This window comes from Hyaena hyaena, unplaced genomic scaffold (assembly GCF_003009895.1).
Source record: "Hyaena hyaena isolate Hyena2069 unplaced genomic scaffold, ASM300989v1 scaffold_721, whole genome shotgun sequence".
In the NCBI taxonomy this organism is placed as follows: Eukaryota; Metazoa; Chordata; class Mammalia; order Carnivora; family Hyaenidae; genus Hyaena; species Hyaena hyaena.
Window position 1 is genome coordinate 114,914 of NW_024081346.1, and position 17,457 is coordinate 132,370.

A 17,457-nucleotide genomic window follows, 5' to 3' on the forward strand; every position below is an offset into this window, starting at 1 on the left:
TCCGCCGCCTCTCGCTTGCCCACCAGCCCGTCCGCTCCCGCCGCAGCTCCCGCCCCTCTGCCCGAGCCTCCGCCGCCGCCGCTGCCGCCGCTTCAGCTGCTTCAGCCCGCCCTCCCCCAGCGCCTGCGCACTACCTGCCGCGCCTGCGCACCTCGCCTCCGCCGCCGCCCTCCCGCGCGCGCGCGCGCCTCCTAACCAGAAAGGCGCTGAGACCCGCCTTGGGGAGCCCGGCGCCTGCGCAGAGTCCACTTCCCGGACCACCCCTTTAGCTCAAGTACGCGCCGCGTCCCCTCTCCCGCGTGAGCGCGCGCGTTCTCCGCCTGTGGGCGGGGCCAGATTATGAATGATTCATAAGGCGGGTCTCGCCATCAAGCCTTAACCTGCTCCGGCGTGTATTCTCATTCAGCAACGCAAATTCAACAAATATTTATTAACCGCCTCCTGTGTGCTAGATTATGTTTTACGCATTGACACTAAACCAGATAGACAAAAATCCTTGCCCTTGTGGAGCTACCTTGTAGTGAAGGAAAATAACAAAATTTTAGGAAGTATGGTCCAAAGTGGTAAGTGTTACGGAGAAAATTAAGCATGAATGGAATGTAAAAAAAAGTACTCAGGGTAGGCTTTGCAGAAAAGGAGAACACCTGATCACAGACTTGAAGGATTCATGAAATGGACATGAGAATTAGGTGGATTTGGCGTAGATACTGGCTGACTGGGAAGGAAAAGGAGTTTGGGGACTTGTCTATTCTTCATTCATTCAACAGTCATTGAGCACCTACAGTGTGTCAGGCATTGATTGCTCTTGGGCGCTGGTGATAGAGTGCTGAGCATGATAAGCATGATTAATTCTCAAGTGGCTCAAAAAGGGGGATGGCAACAACATATAAGTAAATAAATACAAATAAATGACATCACCACATTAATAGCCCTCTCAAAAAATTGTTTTTTAAGTTTATTTATTTTGAAAGAGAGAAAGCGTGTGAACGGGGTAAGAGGAGAGAGAGAGAGAGGGAGGGAGAGAATCCCAAGCAGGCTCCAGGCTGTCAGCACAGAGCTGGATGCCATGCTAGATATCAACCACGAGACCATGACCTGGGCTGAAATCAATAGTTGGCCACTAAACTGACTGAGCCACCCAGGCCACCCAGGCACCCCGCCCTCTCAAATTTAAATATCCAGAGCTAAGCTTCTGATCTTAATCACTCCACAGTCATCCCCATCCATAGTAGTTAATGGCGCCTGCAATCTTCCAGATCTGCAGGCAACAAACTATAGACCTTGCATTCATCCTTGACTCCTCTGTGTCTTCACACCCTGCATCCAGTTCAGGAAATTCTGTCAGTTCTGTCTTAAAAGTATATACAGAATCCACCCATTCCACCCCCCGCCCCCCACCCACACACACACCTGTGGTCCCACCTTAGTCCTGTCCACCCTTGCCTTGTCTTCATTTGGACCACTGCACCAGCCTCCTCACCTGCTCCCCTTCCCGTTCCCCCACCCCATTCTCTTTCCCACAGGAAGCCCAAGATAGCCTGTGAACACCTGAGTCAAATCAAGTCTCCCTCCTCTGCTCAGAACCCCTCCTTGGTGCAACACTGAGTACAAGTCAAAGTCAAGGTAAGGAGGAAAGGCTGAAGATGCCTTCCCTGCCCTGGTCCAGCCATGTCTTTTGAAACAAGAGACTCCTGGAGCCACAGTCTTCCCCATCTTGTCCGCATTTCCTCTCCCAGCTCACCTCCCTCTCTCCCTCTCAATCTCTGAGCTTCTGCCACACTGCTGATCTCCTTGGTGTTCTTCAATCACACCAGGCACCAGCCTCAGGCCTTTGTGCTGGATAGTACCTTGTTACCACCGCCGGGAACGCTTTTCCCAGATACCGGATCCCGACGGCTTGCACAGCCTCCTGTCCTACAGGTCTGCAGAACTATCACCGCAGTGAGACCTTCCCTGAGCCCCTTAGTAAAATAGCATCCTACACCTTCCCTGTTTTATTTTTTCCAGAGTACCGGTCACTATTCAACATACTATTTGGCTTATTTGCCACGTTTATCTGTCTCCTTCCTGAGAATGTCAGCCCGTGAGTGTGGAGATCTTTGGCCTTTACTGTATCCCTAGCCTCTGAAGCAGCGTCTAGCACAAGGCAGAAGCTTAATAAATCTTACGTGAATGAATGGATGGACTTAAAACCATGGTTAGGAGTTTGAATTTTTTTGGAAATGCAATGGGGAGTTAAGGGAGGAGCCTAAGCAGGGGAGGGATGGGATCCGCTGCTGTTTACAGGATCCAGCAGCCACAGGAGGGGAACAGACTGTAGGTGGAGTGAGCACAGGGAGACCAGCCAGGAGGCTGCCACAACAGTCCAGGTGAGCAGGGACAGGGCCAGGGTCCTGGAGGAGGAGAGAGCTGTGCAGGTGGGGCAGTGGAAAGACTTGGGAAAGTGGAGTTGACAGGACTTACTGTCGTGAATTGGATGGGGGCAGGCAGGGGGTGGCCATGAGAATGAGGGAAGAGCCCAGACCCAAGATGGCTCCCAAGGTTGGCCGTGACCCACAGGGGAGTGTCCACTTGAATGGATTCAGGGAAGGTAAGAAGGTAAGCGCAGGAACTGGCCCACGGTGTAAAAGGAGGGGATTGGGGGGGGGGGCGCCTGGGTGGCTCAGTCGGTTGAGCGTCCGACTTCGGCTCGGGTCATGATCTCACGGTTCGTGGGTTCGAGCCCCGTGTCGGGCTCTGTGCTGACAGCTTAGAGCCTGGAGCCTGTTTCAGATTCTGTGTCTCCCTCTCTCGCTCTGCTCCTTCCCTTCTCATTCTCTCTCTTTCTTAAGGATAAACATTAAAAATTAAAAAAAAAAAAAAACGGAGGGGATTGGGTCGCAGTCAGCTACTGGGGATGGGGGATGAGAGCACATGGCTTCTCCAGGTTTGGGAGCTCAAGGACATCTCCCCACCTCTCTCAAAGGCACTGGAAGGCATCCAACGGCACGCAAAGGGGTCAAGGCCCGGGCAGCAGCCCATGTTCTCAAGAGATGCTGGGATCTGGCCACAGATCCAGGAGCGTTGGCTGTCACCTGGAGAACAAACCCAGAACTTCTGTGTTGGGTCTCGCCGGCAGGGAGAGGCACTGGGGCCATGGGCCATCTGCCCCACCCTGCCTGCTCCCGACAGACACAGAAATATCTCCCACACGAGGGGCTCAGAGTCAAAGTGTTTGGCCCCAGTCAGTGAGGCTTAAAGGCTCCCTTTATTTATTGATAAATGTCATTTGTGACAACATTTTAGTTTTAAAGTAAGCTCTATGCTCAACATGGGGCTTGAACTCACGACCCCAAGATCAAGAGTCGCAGGCTCTGCCGACTGAGCCAGTCGGGCGCCCCTGTTGTATTCCATTGTTAATTCTAGTTACTGAAACAGACAAAAAGAGGGCTATGTCCTCTTAGAAAACATGCACAAATACAGGAGCGTCTAGGGGGGATTGTGGAAGCAAATGAGATAACACCCCTAAGCGCAAGGGAGCATGACAGGTGACAAGTGTATCACCTCTTAACTATATGCCAAACTGTTCTAAACTCATCTAAAGCATTAACTCACAGCAACGATGTCAGTGGGTACTCGCCTTGGTTGTAAAACTGAGGTACAGGGAGAGTAACCAATATGCCCACAAGTTGCTAGCCTGGGGTTTGAACCCAGGCAGTCTTTCTCTAGAGCCAGGTCTCTTAGTTGCTCAAAGGATCCTTCTAGAGCAAAAGTAGGTAGACTAAGCAGGAAATGATGTGGCTTCAAAAAAGAGGTAAAGGTCATTTCCTCTTCCTTGCGGAGAAGCCACAGTCAATTGTACAGGTTGTATTTAACACAAAGGCACCTGCCAAGCGGCTTGCGTGGGAGCTATACTCATCCAGAGGGGGTGCCTTTTGCTAATTCAAATAGCAGCATCCCAGTTCTCTCCTACACCCCCTGCTGCCACCCCGTAGAGCTGGTTCTCAAATCACCAGAGACAGAAGCACCCTTTGTCCCCAGGGTTTGGGCACACCCTAGTTCCTGGCTCCGGCTCAGGTCTGGAACCCAGGCAAAGGGTGTCCCGCCCTACCCTGGCTCCCCAAGTCAGTGGACTCAAAAGAATGATGGGTGTGAGTGCAGAGAGGGAGGGCTGAGGAGGGTGACAGCTGGGGCAAGGCCACTGCCCTCTCTGTAGGCAAAGTTCATGCCTCGTGGCTTACAAGAATGAAACTGCCCCGGTCTACACCAAGGACTCTTCCGGCATTTTCTTTCCTCACTTTCCCCCAAAGGCAATCACTGTGGTCTCCACCCCCTCTTCCTGCAGATAGCAGGCTCAGAGGGGAAGACAGTTTCCCAAGGTCACTCTGCCAAGACTCTGGAATACTCCCCATGTAAAACAGGGATAATAGGTGCAGGTACAGATCAAATAACATTGGCTAGGCCTCCTGGCTGGTGTAGGCTGGGTCTTGGGGATGGGGGTAGGGCAGGGGGAGAGTGGCCTAGCTAAAAGTCCCAATTTTCTCATGTCTCTCCGAGCAGAATTGGTGGACTAGTTTGCAGCCTTGGGGGACAAATTCTCGATCTGAAAATTACCAGCCACTATGGGGCCACTAGTGCCTACGTGTGAGTCCAAAGGCAAAGGTGGGGCCTCCCTCACGGGGAACCTACTTCTGTTCACCTGGGTTTTCAAGGGTGGAAGGGTCCAGGCTACACCCAGCTGCAGGGCTGGACTCCTACATCCTAATCACATCCTCCTCCTCGCTGACTCAGGGCTGCCCTCTCCCTACTTGTGACCTGACAGGTCAGGAAGGCGCGGGTGGAAGGCTACTGGGGTGGGGCAGGGGAGGGAGGCAGGAGGAGGGAAGAAAGGAGGAGCCTGAAGCCCGGGGGCCACTGGGGAGGAGCCAGAGCGGAGGGGGCTCCCGCACAGGGCCAGCGAAGGCCAGCTCCCGGGCTCCCTCTGCTGGGCGAGGGGCAGAGGCAGGAAGCCAGGGAGCAGGAAACAAGTCAGGAGTAAGAAGTCAACAAATCTTTATTGAACGCCTGCCACGTTACTGTGAGGAGGCCATGATGCTGGACACACCTGTTGAGGAGAGAAGGGAGGAGCAGGTCAACATGGGGAGAACGGGAGACCTACCTCCGGCCGGCAACCATGGCGCCCACAATTGTGCAGGGGCGGCCCATCGCAAGCCCCTTCTGGGCCTTGGTCACCTGCCCGAGGCAGTTTAGGGTTTTGTTTGTTTGTTTGTGTAGGTAATCCCCATCAAGCATGGGGCTTGAACTCCTAACCCCAAGATCTCATGTTCTACCTCCGGGGCCAGCCAGGCGCCACACAAAGGTAGTCTGGGGCAGTAGTTCAAAATCTGGACCAGAGCAAGGAGACCCATGTCCTAATCACAACTCTGCCTTGCACCAGGTGGGGACCTCAGGCAGTTAATTAACCCAGCTCCCCCCTGCAGAAAGCAGCCCCCCCCACACACAATCAGAGGATTAGACACCGTGCTTAGGGCAATGCCTGGTACACGGCTGTTTGCTATTGTCACCATCACAGCGACATGTGCTACACACTATTTGCAAGGCTTCCAGCTCTGCGCTGCAGAACACCCCCACCAGCAACTTCCCACCCAGAGCCCCACCCAGGGGCCGCCTCTCATTTGGAGGGGCCACAGTCCCCAAGCGCAGAGATGACTGTCCACTCAATCCCGCTCCTCAGTTAAGTACCCAATTAGCTGGTTTGTCCTGAGCAGCCACGCTGGACCAAGACATACCTTTAAGACACCAGGTTCATACTTAAGAGTGGGGGGAGGAGGAGAGCCGCGGTGCCAGGGGGCAGCCCATGCCCAGCCCCAAGTTCTCGCTCAGGCCCAGGCACGGTGAGCAGGTGAGAGCACTAACCTCACAGCTATTTTGCTCTCTTCTCAGCTGAAGGGTCAGTGGGGCCTGTGCTAGTTCAGTGTGCGTGTGACAGCAATGACCACGGCTGACGTGGCAGGTGTTTGCCAAGCGCTCTACACAGATGTTCTCACTTTGCCCCCGAACTTCCGTGAGTGGGTTATTATGATCTTGTTCAGTAATTTACAATAACAGCCCCTACCAATCAGGGTTCATGTGAGGACTGAACAACTTAAGAAGTTTAAGGAACTACATAATTTGCCATAAAACTGGTGCTGTGACTCCCACTTTTTAGACGAGAAAATTAAGGCACAAAGAGGTAAAATCACTTGCCCAAAGCACACAGCTAATAGGGAACCACGATCCCCACCCAGCTACCTGAGTCCAGAACCCGCACTCTCCGGTGTTCTTCTGTGTTTTTGAGGCACCACCCCCAAGGGTAGAGCATCAACAGAACAGAGCCCCTGGGACCAGTGAGGGCGTGGAGATGGACCGCGAGGCCCAAGCGAGCCCCGGGGTGTCCGAGGGAAGGACAGCAGGCAGGCCTGTGAGACGAGCCTGTGGAGTCTGGCCCCGCCCCAGAACACAACCACCCAAGTCCTTCGGGGCCCTGGCCCTGGTCTATCGAAGGGCATCTCCTTTGCCCCATGGCCCAAGGCCTGGAGCCACCACTCACTGTCAAAGTCGATCTTCTCCACAATATTCTTGGGCTTGATGCTCTCCTCCTGGCTGCAGATGAATATCTGTCCCGACTCATCAGCGCTCCAGCCGTATTTGCTCATCCACACCTTCAGCTGGCTGTCTGCAGGGGACACGGGAGGTGCAGGGGCTCAGACACAAAGGCCTGCCCCCCGCCCCCCACTGCTTCAGTGGCCACTGGCATCTCCCACTACTGGTCTCGCGTTTCTATGGTGCATTCTCTGCACAGCAGCCAGAGGGAGCCTTTTAGCCCTCCCACCCTTCCCTTACAAGGCTTCCTTTTATTTCCTACTTCGCTTTTCTCTCTCCCAGTGCAAATCCTCGTGTCTAACAACAGTGCTGAGTTTCCTTCTCTGCTTCTCCACGCAGCTTTGAAATGGTTTCAAAGTTACGTCACCACTATCACTAACAATGAGCCCAGATCATCAGTTGGGAATTTCTTTGGGGTCTGGGTTTTGCCCTTAAAAATTATGCCAGTAAGGATGCGCAGTTAGAGCGTCCCGCTACTTGACGTAACTCTTTTGTGTGACTGTTAGCAATCTGATGCAGAGTGCCCTGCTTCTCTTTAGATTCAAGTCTGAAAGCTGTTTTCTCTCTTTTTGACTTAATTTTACCTTACTTTTTTTTTTTTTTTTTACAGGAGAGGGAGGGAGAGTGCATGCGCAAGCAGGGGAGGGGCAGAAGAAGAGGGAGAGCACCTTCTTTTTTTATTATTTATTTTGAGAGATTGAGGGAGGGGCAGAGAGAAAGGGAGAGAATCCCAAGCAGGCTCCACCCCGTCAGCACAGAGCCCAACATAGGGCTCTACCCCACGAACCATGAGATCATAACCCGACCTGAAATCAAGAGTCAGATGTTCAACCAACTAAGCCCGCCAGGGTGCCCCAGAGTGAATCTTAAGCAGGCTCCATGCAGGGGTATATCTCACAACTGTGAGATCATGACCTAAACCAAAATCAAGAGTTGGGGGCGCCTGTGTTGCTCAGTCGGTTAAGTGTCCGACTTCAGCTCAGGTCATGATCTTACAGTTCGTGGGTTCGAGCCCCGCAACGGGCTCTGTGCTGGCAGCTAGCTCAGAGCCTGGAGCCGGTTTCAGATTCTGTGTCTCCCTCTCTCTCTGACCCCCACCCCCACCCCGTTCGCTCTCTCGCTCTCTCTCTCAGAAATAAACATTTAAAAAAAAAATGTTTTTTTTAAATCGAGAGTCAGATGCTTTAGTGACTGAGCTCCCAGGCACCGCTAATTTTTCTCTTAAATACGTAAAATATTGAGACACTTGAGTGGCTCAGTCAGTTAATTGGCTGACTTCGGCTCAGGCCATGATCTCACGGTTCATGGGTTCGAGCCCCCATCGGGCTCTGTGCTGACAGCTTAGAGCCTGGGGCCTGCTTTGGATTCTGAGTCTCCCTCTCTGTCTGCCCCTCCCCTGCTCACACACTCTCAAAAATGAATAAAGTTTAAAAACAAATAGATAGGGGCGCCTGGGTAGCTCAGTTGGCTAAGCATCTGACTTCAGCTCAGGTCATGATCTCAAGGTTTGTGGGTTCAAGCCCCACATTGGGTTCTGTGCTGGCAGCTCAGAGCCTGGACCCTGTTTCAGATTCTGTGTGTCTCTCTCTCCCTGCCCCTCCCCCGCTCATGCCCTGTCTCCCTGTCTCAAAAATAAAAAAAAATAAACTATACAAAAAATTTAAAAACAAATAAATAAAATATCTATCTGATGTAAAGCACTTAGTACAGGCCTGAAACAATGTGTCCAATAAAAGTTGGTTTCTACTAAAAAATTAAAAACACACCTATACACCTACCTGGATGAAAAGGCAAAACTATCCAGTAAGGTACTCGGACAAATCTCACCCCTGACCCTCCAAGGAATAACCATTTTCTTTAGTTTTATTTTCCTTCCTATGTTTCTTCTTGCAGAAACGAGCAAACACATAGAGTTTTCTTTTATTTTTGTTTTTTGGAAGGATCTTTTAAAACAACCAATCTGATCGTGTCCCTTGTTGCTCAGAACCCTCCTAGATCTCCCTCCCACCACCATCTCCCTGCACCTCGCACCCTGCACCTCCCTGCCCCTGACCTCCTAGATTGGCACCAGGGACCCAGAGAGGCCTTACCGGTCAGATCCCCGAGCATCTCGGCCAGTAGCCAGCGATCGATGTGCTGGTAAGTGATGCCCACAACATGGCAGATAACTGTAGAGATCGGGGACACAGAAAGTGAAGGGCCACCCCCCAGGACGCTGCTGTCACTCCCTACCCCTTCCCCCTGGGGAGCCCAGGCAGAGAGGGACTTACATTTTCGGACGGAATCTTCAAAGCCAGTGATACCTTCCAGGAGGTCCATATTTTCATCCAGGGCTTGCTGTGAGAGCAAAGATAATGTCCACATCAATGTTAATAACACCAGCAGTATTAAAGTTAATGAAACTGACAATAGAAACTGACACGTGACCATTCACCCCCCCATGCCAACTTTTCTTCTGCATGCAAACTGTATGATGTAAGTTACTACTCTGTGTGTCCATTTTAGAGATAAAAAACCAAGGCTCAGGGAAGCTAAATCACAGAGCCCGGGTTTGAATAAGGAAGGCAGAAACCACAGACCCAAAGAGGGAACAGAGACAGATTCGCTAACTGCGCTCACCCACGTCCCCTTGCTGTCTCATCAGAGAAAAGGCCAAGTGTCCTCCCCATGGCCCACAAGGCCCCACAGGACCCGCCTATCACCTCCTCCCACTCAGCCCCTCCCTCCAGCCACAGGGTCTCCTCCCTGCTCCTCAGACATACCATGCACCCGCCCACCTCAAGGCTTTTGTGCCGGCTGGTGCTGGGTCTGGAACTCTCCTTCCCCATGGCCAGCACCCCTATTTCCTTCAGGCTTCTGTTCAAACCCAGCAAGGGCTCCCTCCCAAGTCAGTGAGGGAAACCAGGAACCCACAAGGACAAAGAGGAGTGGCCAGTGAGACAGGCTATACGGGAGAATGGGATGACCGAAGGGCTCAGGCGAGCAGCGTGCGGCCACCCCATCAGAGGCGGCTGACGGGGCAGACAGCGTGGGCTCCGTGGTGTGCGCGCAGGGGACTGGGGGGCGGAGGCTGGCCACGGGAGCCTGAATGGAGGGAGAGCAACGGGTTCACGTGAGCAGGGAGGGAAGGGGAGACTGAGCACAGGCAGCCCGCCCCTGGAGCAGGGTAGCGGACGGCACTGCTCTGCTGGATGAGGAGGGGTTTCCCGAGACAGGAGACTTTCTGCTCTGAGGGGAACAGAGGAAAGGGGCAGAGGTGCCAGGGAATGCGAAGGTCAAGGGAGCGTTCTCTTTTATAGGCTAAGGACGAGCTACACGGGGGACGTGTTCTCTGGCGACAAAAACAGTCTGGGAAGGCCCTGTGTGCTGTTACGAGAGAGCAGGGAGCCGCTGGTGCGGTGGCACTGAGTGGGCGAGAGGGAAGAGGAACGGCGCTGCAGTGGAGCGAGGGGTGGCCGGGGATGGGAGGGACAACCCCCCCCCCCGCCCCGAAACAGCAAAGTGCTCAGTCAGCTGCCAGCACACGTCGAGGCTGAGGGCACACTGCGTGGGAGAGCTCTGCTCTGGCTGCTTCTGTTTCCCACAAAATGAGGTGGAAGGTCACCAGCTGAGATGAGATGGGAAGGGGGAGAGGGGATGAGAAGGTGCGAAGGGCCGGGAGGGGATAAGGGTTGGGGGTCGTGGGACTGGGCGGTCACGTGCTCCCTGCAGGCTTCCCGCCAGCCTCTCTCGCTCTCAGATACAGATCCACAATTTGCACCAGAGGAGGAAGCAGAAGAGAGGATGAGAAACGTGGGCCAGGCTGGAGACCGCGTGGGGGTTAGCTGGGAAGCCAGGAGGAAGTGGTCAGAGGGTGGACATGTTTGCCGTGGGTGAGCGGAGAAGGCGGCAATCACCAAAGATGAGTACCGGGCAGAGGCTCCCAACCTTCTCCGGGCATCCGAGCCATCAAGCCTGGAGCTGAGCCCGTGCTCACGCCAGCCACATCAGACTCCGGGGGCCGGAGCCACGTATCAGGACTGTGGTGGGTTTTTTTTTTTTTTTTAACTCCTCAGGGGCCCAACATGCTGAGAGCTGATCTAGGGCATGACTGGGAGACAGGGGCAGAGGTCACATGGAAGACAGGAGATGGAGGAACCCCAAGGTAGAGGTAGTGGAAGGACCACTGAGCTGGCTTTTCCAGCATCTAAGAAGGACAGGAGCTCCACCCTTTACCAGAGAAGCAGCAAGTGCCAACACCTGAGCTTCAGGACCAAGAGGTCACAAGGGAGACAGACGGGGTCTGGGAATATGGTGAGAAGGACACCTGGCATCCCGCTGGGACGTTGCCAAAGTGGAGGCTGGGGCCCAGTTAGAGCAAGAAAGGGAGGGAGCACTCCGAAGACGGAGGATTTGGGCAGGAAGGCCAGGTGTGGGCGCACGCATGCGTGCCCTGGCCTGAGCCCTAGGGGAACAGGGGACAACACGGGAGTCCGGACTCAGTGCGAGAATGGCAAAGCCACGCAGTCACACTCGCAGAGCCCGGATCCCGGGTGCCATCGCCCACGGCCGCACAGGCGGAGGACAGACGCACAGGGGCATTCCGTTCAGCAGGCGCCCGCCCCACCCCCAGAACCCAGTTACCCAGAAGGCCTGGAAGTGACAGGTCTCCAGCAGGTCCCCGAGGTATAAGATCTGCCGGATTGGCCGTTCTTCTTGCTGAGAGAGGAAGTGTTAAGGGCAAAGAGACCCGAGCCTCAGGAGGCGGCGGTTGAGTCATCTCCCCGCACCCGCCTTCTGTCCGCCGAAGCCCAACTGTGAAGGTGAAGGGCGAGCCAACGATGGAAGACAATTAAGTCGCCGACTGGCCCGTCCACACACTGGGATCGAGTCAACTCTTCGAGAACTGATGCAGAGGCGTGACAGGACACGCTGGGACACAAAGGCGAGATGCATGAGAGCCCACCGTCTGGGGGGATGGGGGTGGGCAGCATGTGGACGTGAACACACACAACTGTACTTGTGCGTCCCCACGGGATCTCTGGAAAGGTACCCAAGAATTGCAAACAGCTGTTGCCTCCTGCCAGCGGGAAGAGGGAAGCGGGGTGGCTGTGGGACAGAGGAGGGAGGAAGACTCTTTTTTCACTGTATGTTTTTTGTATTTGTAACACTGTACCATATGCCTGTTTTTGTTTTTGTTTTTTTTTAACATTTGTTTACTTTTGAGAAAGAGAGACAGAGCACAAGCAGGGGAGGAGCAGAGAAAGGAGACGCAGAATCTGAAACAGGCTCCAGACTCTGAGCTGTCAGAACAGGGCCCGACGTGGGGCTCGAACTCACAAACCATGAGATCACAACCTGGGCTGGAGTCGAACACTTAACCAACTGACTGAGCCCCCCAGGCTCCCCAGCCTTTTTTTTAAGCCATCAGAGCAGACCTCTGGGGAAGGTAGACCGGCTCTTTGAAGGCAAGCCTCCCACCTGGCAGGGCAGGTTCAAGGTGTAAGTCACCAACTCTCAGCTCAGCTGCAAATGGGCAGGCAGAGTGTGACAGCCTTGGGGACCGGGAGCGCTAGCAGCAAGGGGCACAGTGCAGATCAGGGGCTCTGCCAAGTGTCAAGTGATCGATCACAGGGCAGGGGGGGTGCCCACCTGGCCAAGTGCTAGGCCAGTTGCAAAAAAGCAGGTCAGAGCACGATTAGGGGTGGGGTGGGGAGAAGCCAGGTCATTTTCACTCAACATTCTATCACTGAAGGCCAGTGCTGTGCCACATACAGATGACAATCCAGCTCTTCAGGACTCCTGCCTGAGTGCTCAGGCCCCACTTCCTCCTCCTTAATCAGCTAGAACCCTCATGGGAATCCTTCTAAAGCAGAAATCTAGCCACGATACACTGCGGTTTTAAAGCTTTCTATGGTTGGGGCGCCTGGGTGGCTCAGTCGGTTAAGTGTCCGACTTCGGCTCAGGTCATGATCTCACGGTTCATGTCCTCGAGCCCCGCGTCGGGCTCTGTGCTAACAGCTCAGAGCCTGGAGCCTGTCTCTCCCTCTCGAGTCTCCCCCTCTCTCTGACCCTCCCCTATTCATGCTGTCTCTCTCTCAGAAATAAATAAAACGTTAAAAATTTTTTTCATTAAAAAATAAATTAAAAAATAGAGCTTTCTATGGTTTCCCAGTGCCCTTGAGCCTGACCGAACAGTGTCTTGAAATCTGTGGTGAGGCTGTGCCGAACTTTCTCTACTGCCTTTCAAAGAGCACCAAGCTCTTCTCTTCCTCTGGGACTCCCTACATACTATTCCCTCTGCCTGGATCACCCTTCTTCAACATTCCATTTTGCTCATCTTTCAGAGGTCCCCTCCTCCAAGAAGCCTTCCCTAACATCCAGGCAGGGACAGGTACCTTCTCTCCTCTGGCCCCTCTAAAGCCCAAGCCCAGACCAGTCCCGGCTGTTACTGATAGAGGACCTATCTCCTCCCCTGGACTGTGAGCTCTATGGCGACAGGGGCCAGACCTGTTTCAGTCACCAAGATGTCCCATCCAGCACGGCACCAAGCCCAGAGCAGACACTCAGTGTTTGCGGCTCAACTCGCAGACCACGTCCCCATGAATTCATCTCCCTTGCCCTCACCCCCTACCCCCTGACCCGCCTGGAACCGGGAAGGATACGTGTGCCTGATCAATCATGCACTTGCACAGCGTGAAGTCGGTGTGGGGCAGGTTGGTGAGGGCCTTTAGCAGGATCTGAGCGGTGACCGTGGTCTGAAAGAAGGCTGGGTTGAACTGGTACCTGAGAAGGGGAACAAGAAACATAGCAAAAGTGGCATCGTTCTGGTCCCTGGGCCTCATCAGATGCCCAGCACTTTGGCCCAGAGCTTAGGAGCTGGACATGCCTGGGCTCCACTCCCAATCACAGCACTCTGGCTCTGTGACCTTAACCTCCCTGACCTACATTCCTGTTCTGTACATGGGGACACTTAATCTTCCAACCACCAGTAAGGCAGATGCTATTAAATGGTTCACAAATGACGACACAAGTTTTAGTCTGGAATAGTGGTTGAAGCTCTGGAGCCAGACTGCTTGGATTTTTATCTATTTTTGCAAGAGGGAGCGAGCAAGCGAGCACACAAGCAAGGAAGGGGCAGAGAGAGAATCCCAAGCAGGCTCTGCATCGTCAGTGCAGAGCCCGATGTGGGGCTCAAACTCACTAATCATGAGATTATGACCTGAGTAGAAACCAAGAGTCGGATGCTTTATGGGCTGAGCAACCCAGCAACCACCCCCCTTAAAAATTCAAGTTAGTTGGGGCACCTGGGTAGCTCAGTCGCTTAAGTATCTGACTTCGGCTCAGGTCATGATCTTGCAGTTCAGGAGTTTGAGCCCCGTGTGGGGCTCTGCTGTCAGCATGGAGCCTGGGGCCTGCTTTGGATTCTGTGTCTCCCTCTCGCTGCCCCTCCCTGCTCATGCTCTGTCTCTCAAAAATAAGCTAACGTTACAATAGCAGTAACAAATTATCAAATAATATTAATAAATTATTAACAAGTTATTCTATTACAGTAATCAATAACTAATATGTTAATAAGTTATTGATAACATATTAAGTAATAACAATAATAATTCTGGCTAGTTATCAGTGTAGTCCTGGCTTCAGGAGCAGAACCCAGTGACTCATCTCTGACATATGACACCCAGTGCTCATCCCAAAAAGGGCCCTCCTTAATTCCCCTCACCCCGTTAACCCATCCCCCCACCCACTCCCCTCCAGCAACCCCTCAGTTCAGACTGCTTGGATTTAAAATTTTTTTTATTTTTTTAAATGTTTTTTTTATTTATTTCTAGGAGAGAGAAAGACAGCGTGAGCAGGGGAGGGTTAGAGAGAGAGGGAGACACAGACTCTGAAACAGGCTCCAGGCTCTGAGCTGGCAGTCAGCACAGAGTCCAACGCGGGGCTCAAACCCACGAACCGCGAGATCATGACCTAAGCGAAAGTCGGACGCTTAACTGACTAAGCCACCCAGGCGCCCCTAGACTGCTTGGATTTAAACTTCCCTGCTGAGTGACCTTGGACTCCTTTTAAACTCTCTGTGCATCAGTTTCCTCCCTTGACAAAAGGGACAAGAACCACCCTGTCTACTTCACAAGGGCAGCGCAACACCGGAGGGAACACACACGAAGCTTTACAGCACAGTAGCTGCTGCCTGCGGAGCACCCTGTGGACAGCAGTTATCACCAGGAACAATCTAGATAGACAACCCGTAAGTTCAAACGTTGCTATCTCCATTTTGCAGTTGTCAAAATCAAGACGACGTACACAAAATACACGACTGACTGCGTGTGGAGAAACCACTGAGGTGAAGGAACCCAAATGTCCATCCTCAAGAGAATGGAGAACTGAGACACACACACAGTGGGGCACTACACGGCAAACACAAAACACTGTGGCCGCAGACAAAAATGGATGGATCTCGCAACCCCCATGCTATGAGGAAGACACTACATGCAGAAGAGCTCATGCTGTCCAATTAAGTCTGTGTCAAGTTCAAAGCAAACAAACCTGAGCTAAGTGAATCGGTATGCACGCGTGTGTGGTAAACGCACATAAAGCCAGACCACGAGAGTCTAAAAGTGGTGACGAGGGTGGGGGTGAGGTGGTGGCACAAAGCGTACAAGGCAGAGGGCATGGGGCTCGGGCAGCACTCAATTCTGCACTGTGGGGGGAGATCACGCGGGTTTTCACTTGTACTTACTTAGCCATATATTTGTGTTTTGTACTAGCCTACATACAGAATCCTGAAATTTTTTTTTTTTTTTTAAAAACCAACCTTCCTCCTGCCCCAATTCCCTTGGCTTCCTAGTTCTGCACACCAAGAAAAGCCACATCCTGAAGGCTACCCCCAACTCTAGCCTCATCCATTGTTGAGAGTGGTACCCTGCTGGCCACTGGCCTAGAGGTGGGGATGGAGCCAGACACTCACAGCTTCAGGACAGCCAGGTTGGCTTCCAGATCATAGGCATTCTCCTTGGCCTGTGTCTCCACGTACCGCTCCAGGGTGGCCAGATTCTCAGGATTGTACCTACAGAAGAACCGATAGGTGAGCAGTGAGGAAACGGGAGCTGAGGCCCGTCACTTTATGGGGGAAGAGGGAGGGGAACTGTAATCTGCTCCTCCTTCCCTCTAAACCTGGCACTAAACACTTAACTCAAGTCTTCAATTGACTGTCTAATTTCTAGTAACACTGATCCACGTTCCAGACCTAAGCCTAAACTCTGAACCCCATCAGAGCCCTGGTTCTTTTACAGGATGTACCCCCAAGCCCTCAGTCATTGTAACCTGTATACAGGTCTCTTGGACATCTTTGCCACTCACCCACTTCTCCCCCCTTGGCGCCCGGGCTTCTTTTAGCTTCTCCAATTCCGGCCCTGTCCACTCCTGACTATCCCTGCCTACTGTCCGGTTTGTTTCTCTCTGAACTGGGAACTCCACGAAAGCACGGCCTGCGGCTGTCTTGATAACTCTGGTCCCCAGCACTGCCCAGCGCCGAAAGAGTAGATTTCAGGGACGCGCGCTGAATGAATGGCATGAGGAAAAAGAAAAAAGAGACGAAGAGGCACTGACCCCCAGTGAAAGGCTGAGGAGCAGAGTCACGGTAAACTTGAGACCGTGAGAGGGAAAGATGAGGAAGAGACCTTAAAACAAAGGGGAGCAGTGAGAGGTAGGCGAGGCTATATCTCCTGTCTGTAGGCCCACGCAGTGCCGTTTCCTTTCACATCTCCGGGAAGTGGGAAAGCCTACTCCCGAGCAAGTCCAGGATCCCGACCACCCCTGCGGTCTCTAGAAAATCCTCTCCACCACGCCGCTTGGCCAGAAACGCTCCCTCCGACCGGGCTCAGACCTGTCGATACCCTTGAGCAACTTGCCAACGTTCGCTCTCATCTGCTCAAACATCGCCATGACTACGGTCGCCTCCCACACCGAGGCCGGAGCCGAAGACCCAAACGATACGGCCTCCGCGAGGACCGGAAAAGGAAGAAGCGGCGGAATCGGAAATACGTTGCTGTCTCCTCTCCTCGGCGCTCACGACTGCTGTCACGTGACGCTCTTCCCGGCAGGCGCAGTGTGGCGCGTGCGCATACGCTCCACCCGCGCCGGGCCTACAGCGAGAAAAAAGGCTTACTCTAGCCCAATACGCAGGCGCCCTCTCGGGAAGAGGAGGCGGGGCTGAGGTTTTTCCCGGGCCTCCGGTACCGCGTTGTAGTCCCTAGAACGCGCGCGCGAGCTCCCCAGGACGAAGACGGCTGTCTAGCTTCGTGCACGCGCGTTGTGTTGCGCGCGATCGTGGACTCAGAAAACTGCCAGGGCGCACGTAGTAGCCCTTAATTGGAGCCACAGCCAAAGCCCCTAGGGAGGGGCTCACTGAGGTCCCCTGTGCCCCGGAGCAGGATCCTGAGCTTTGGCGTTTCAAGTCTTGAACTTGGTCTTCACGCTCCGCCCCAACTCTCAGGGTAGAGACCCGCAAAGCTGGTGTCCTGCCCCACAGAGGCTGGAGTAAGGGCTCTTGGACCCTGCTGGATGGCGCTCAATCCCCTTTAGGCTGCAGTCTTGCGGGTGAAGGCTAGGGTCCCATGTATGCTGTCATGGGTTATATGTGTGCAAATTTTGCCCACTGTAGGTGTGAATGCACAGGCATGTGTCATAGACGTAGAGGTTTGTGCCCTGAGTACGTCCACGTGTGTTCACGCAGGTATCCGGGCATGTGTGCTAGTCTGCGCCCCGTGGGTGCTTAAGTGGGTAGTACTAAGTGTATACATGTGCCCCAGGGAACAGGCACCGCTGCAGGTCCCCTCCTGTGCAGGCCTGCCG

General features: G+C 53.6%; 1 protein-coding gene across 1 annotated transcript; it reads right to left on the reverse strand.

The window, feature by feature from the left end:
- Window positions 1–5,014: 5,014 nt before the first annotated feature.
- Window positions 5,015–16,634, reverse strand: EIF3K (eukaryotic translation initiation factor 3 subunit K). Its single transcript, XM_039217752.1, has 8 exons — window positions 16,490–16,634; window positions 15,572–15,670; window positions 13,266–13,386; window positions 11,245–11,319; window positions 8,892–8,958; window positions 8,712–8,789; window positions 6,569–6,694; window positions 5,015–5,083 (listed from the first exon to the last, which is right to left on the reverse strand). Exons 1-8 carry the CDS (start codon window positions 16,546–16,548, stop codon window positions 5,052–5,054), a joined length of 657 nt encoding a protein of 218 aa, XP_039073683.1. The 5' UTR covers window positions 16,549–16,634; the 3' UTR covers window positions 5,015–5,051.
- Between the last annotated feature and the right edge of the window lie 823 nt (window positions 16,635–17,457).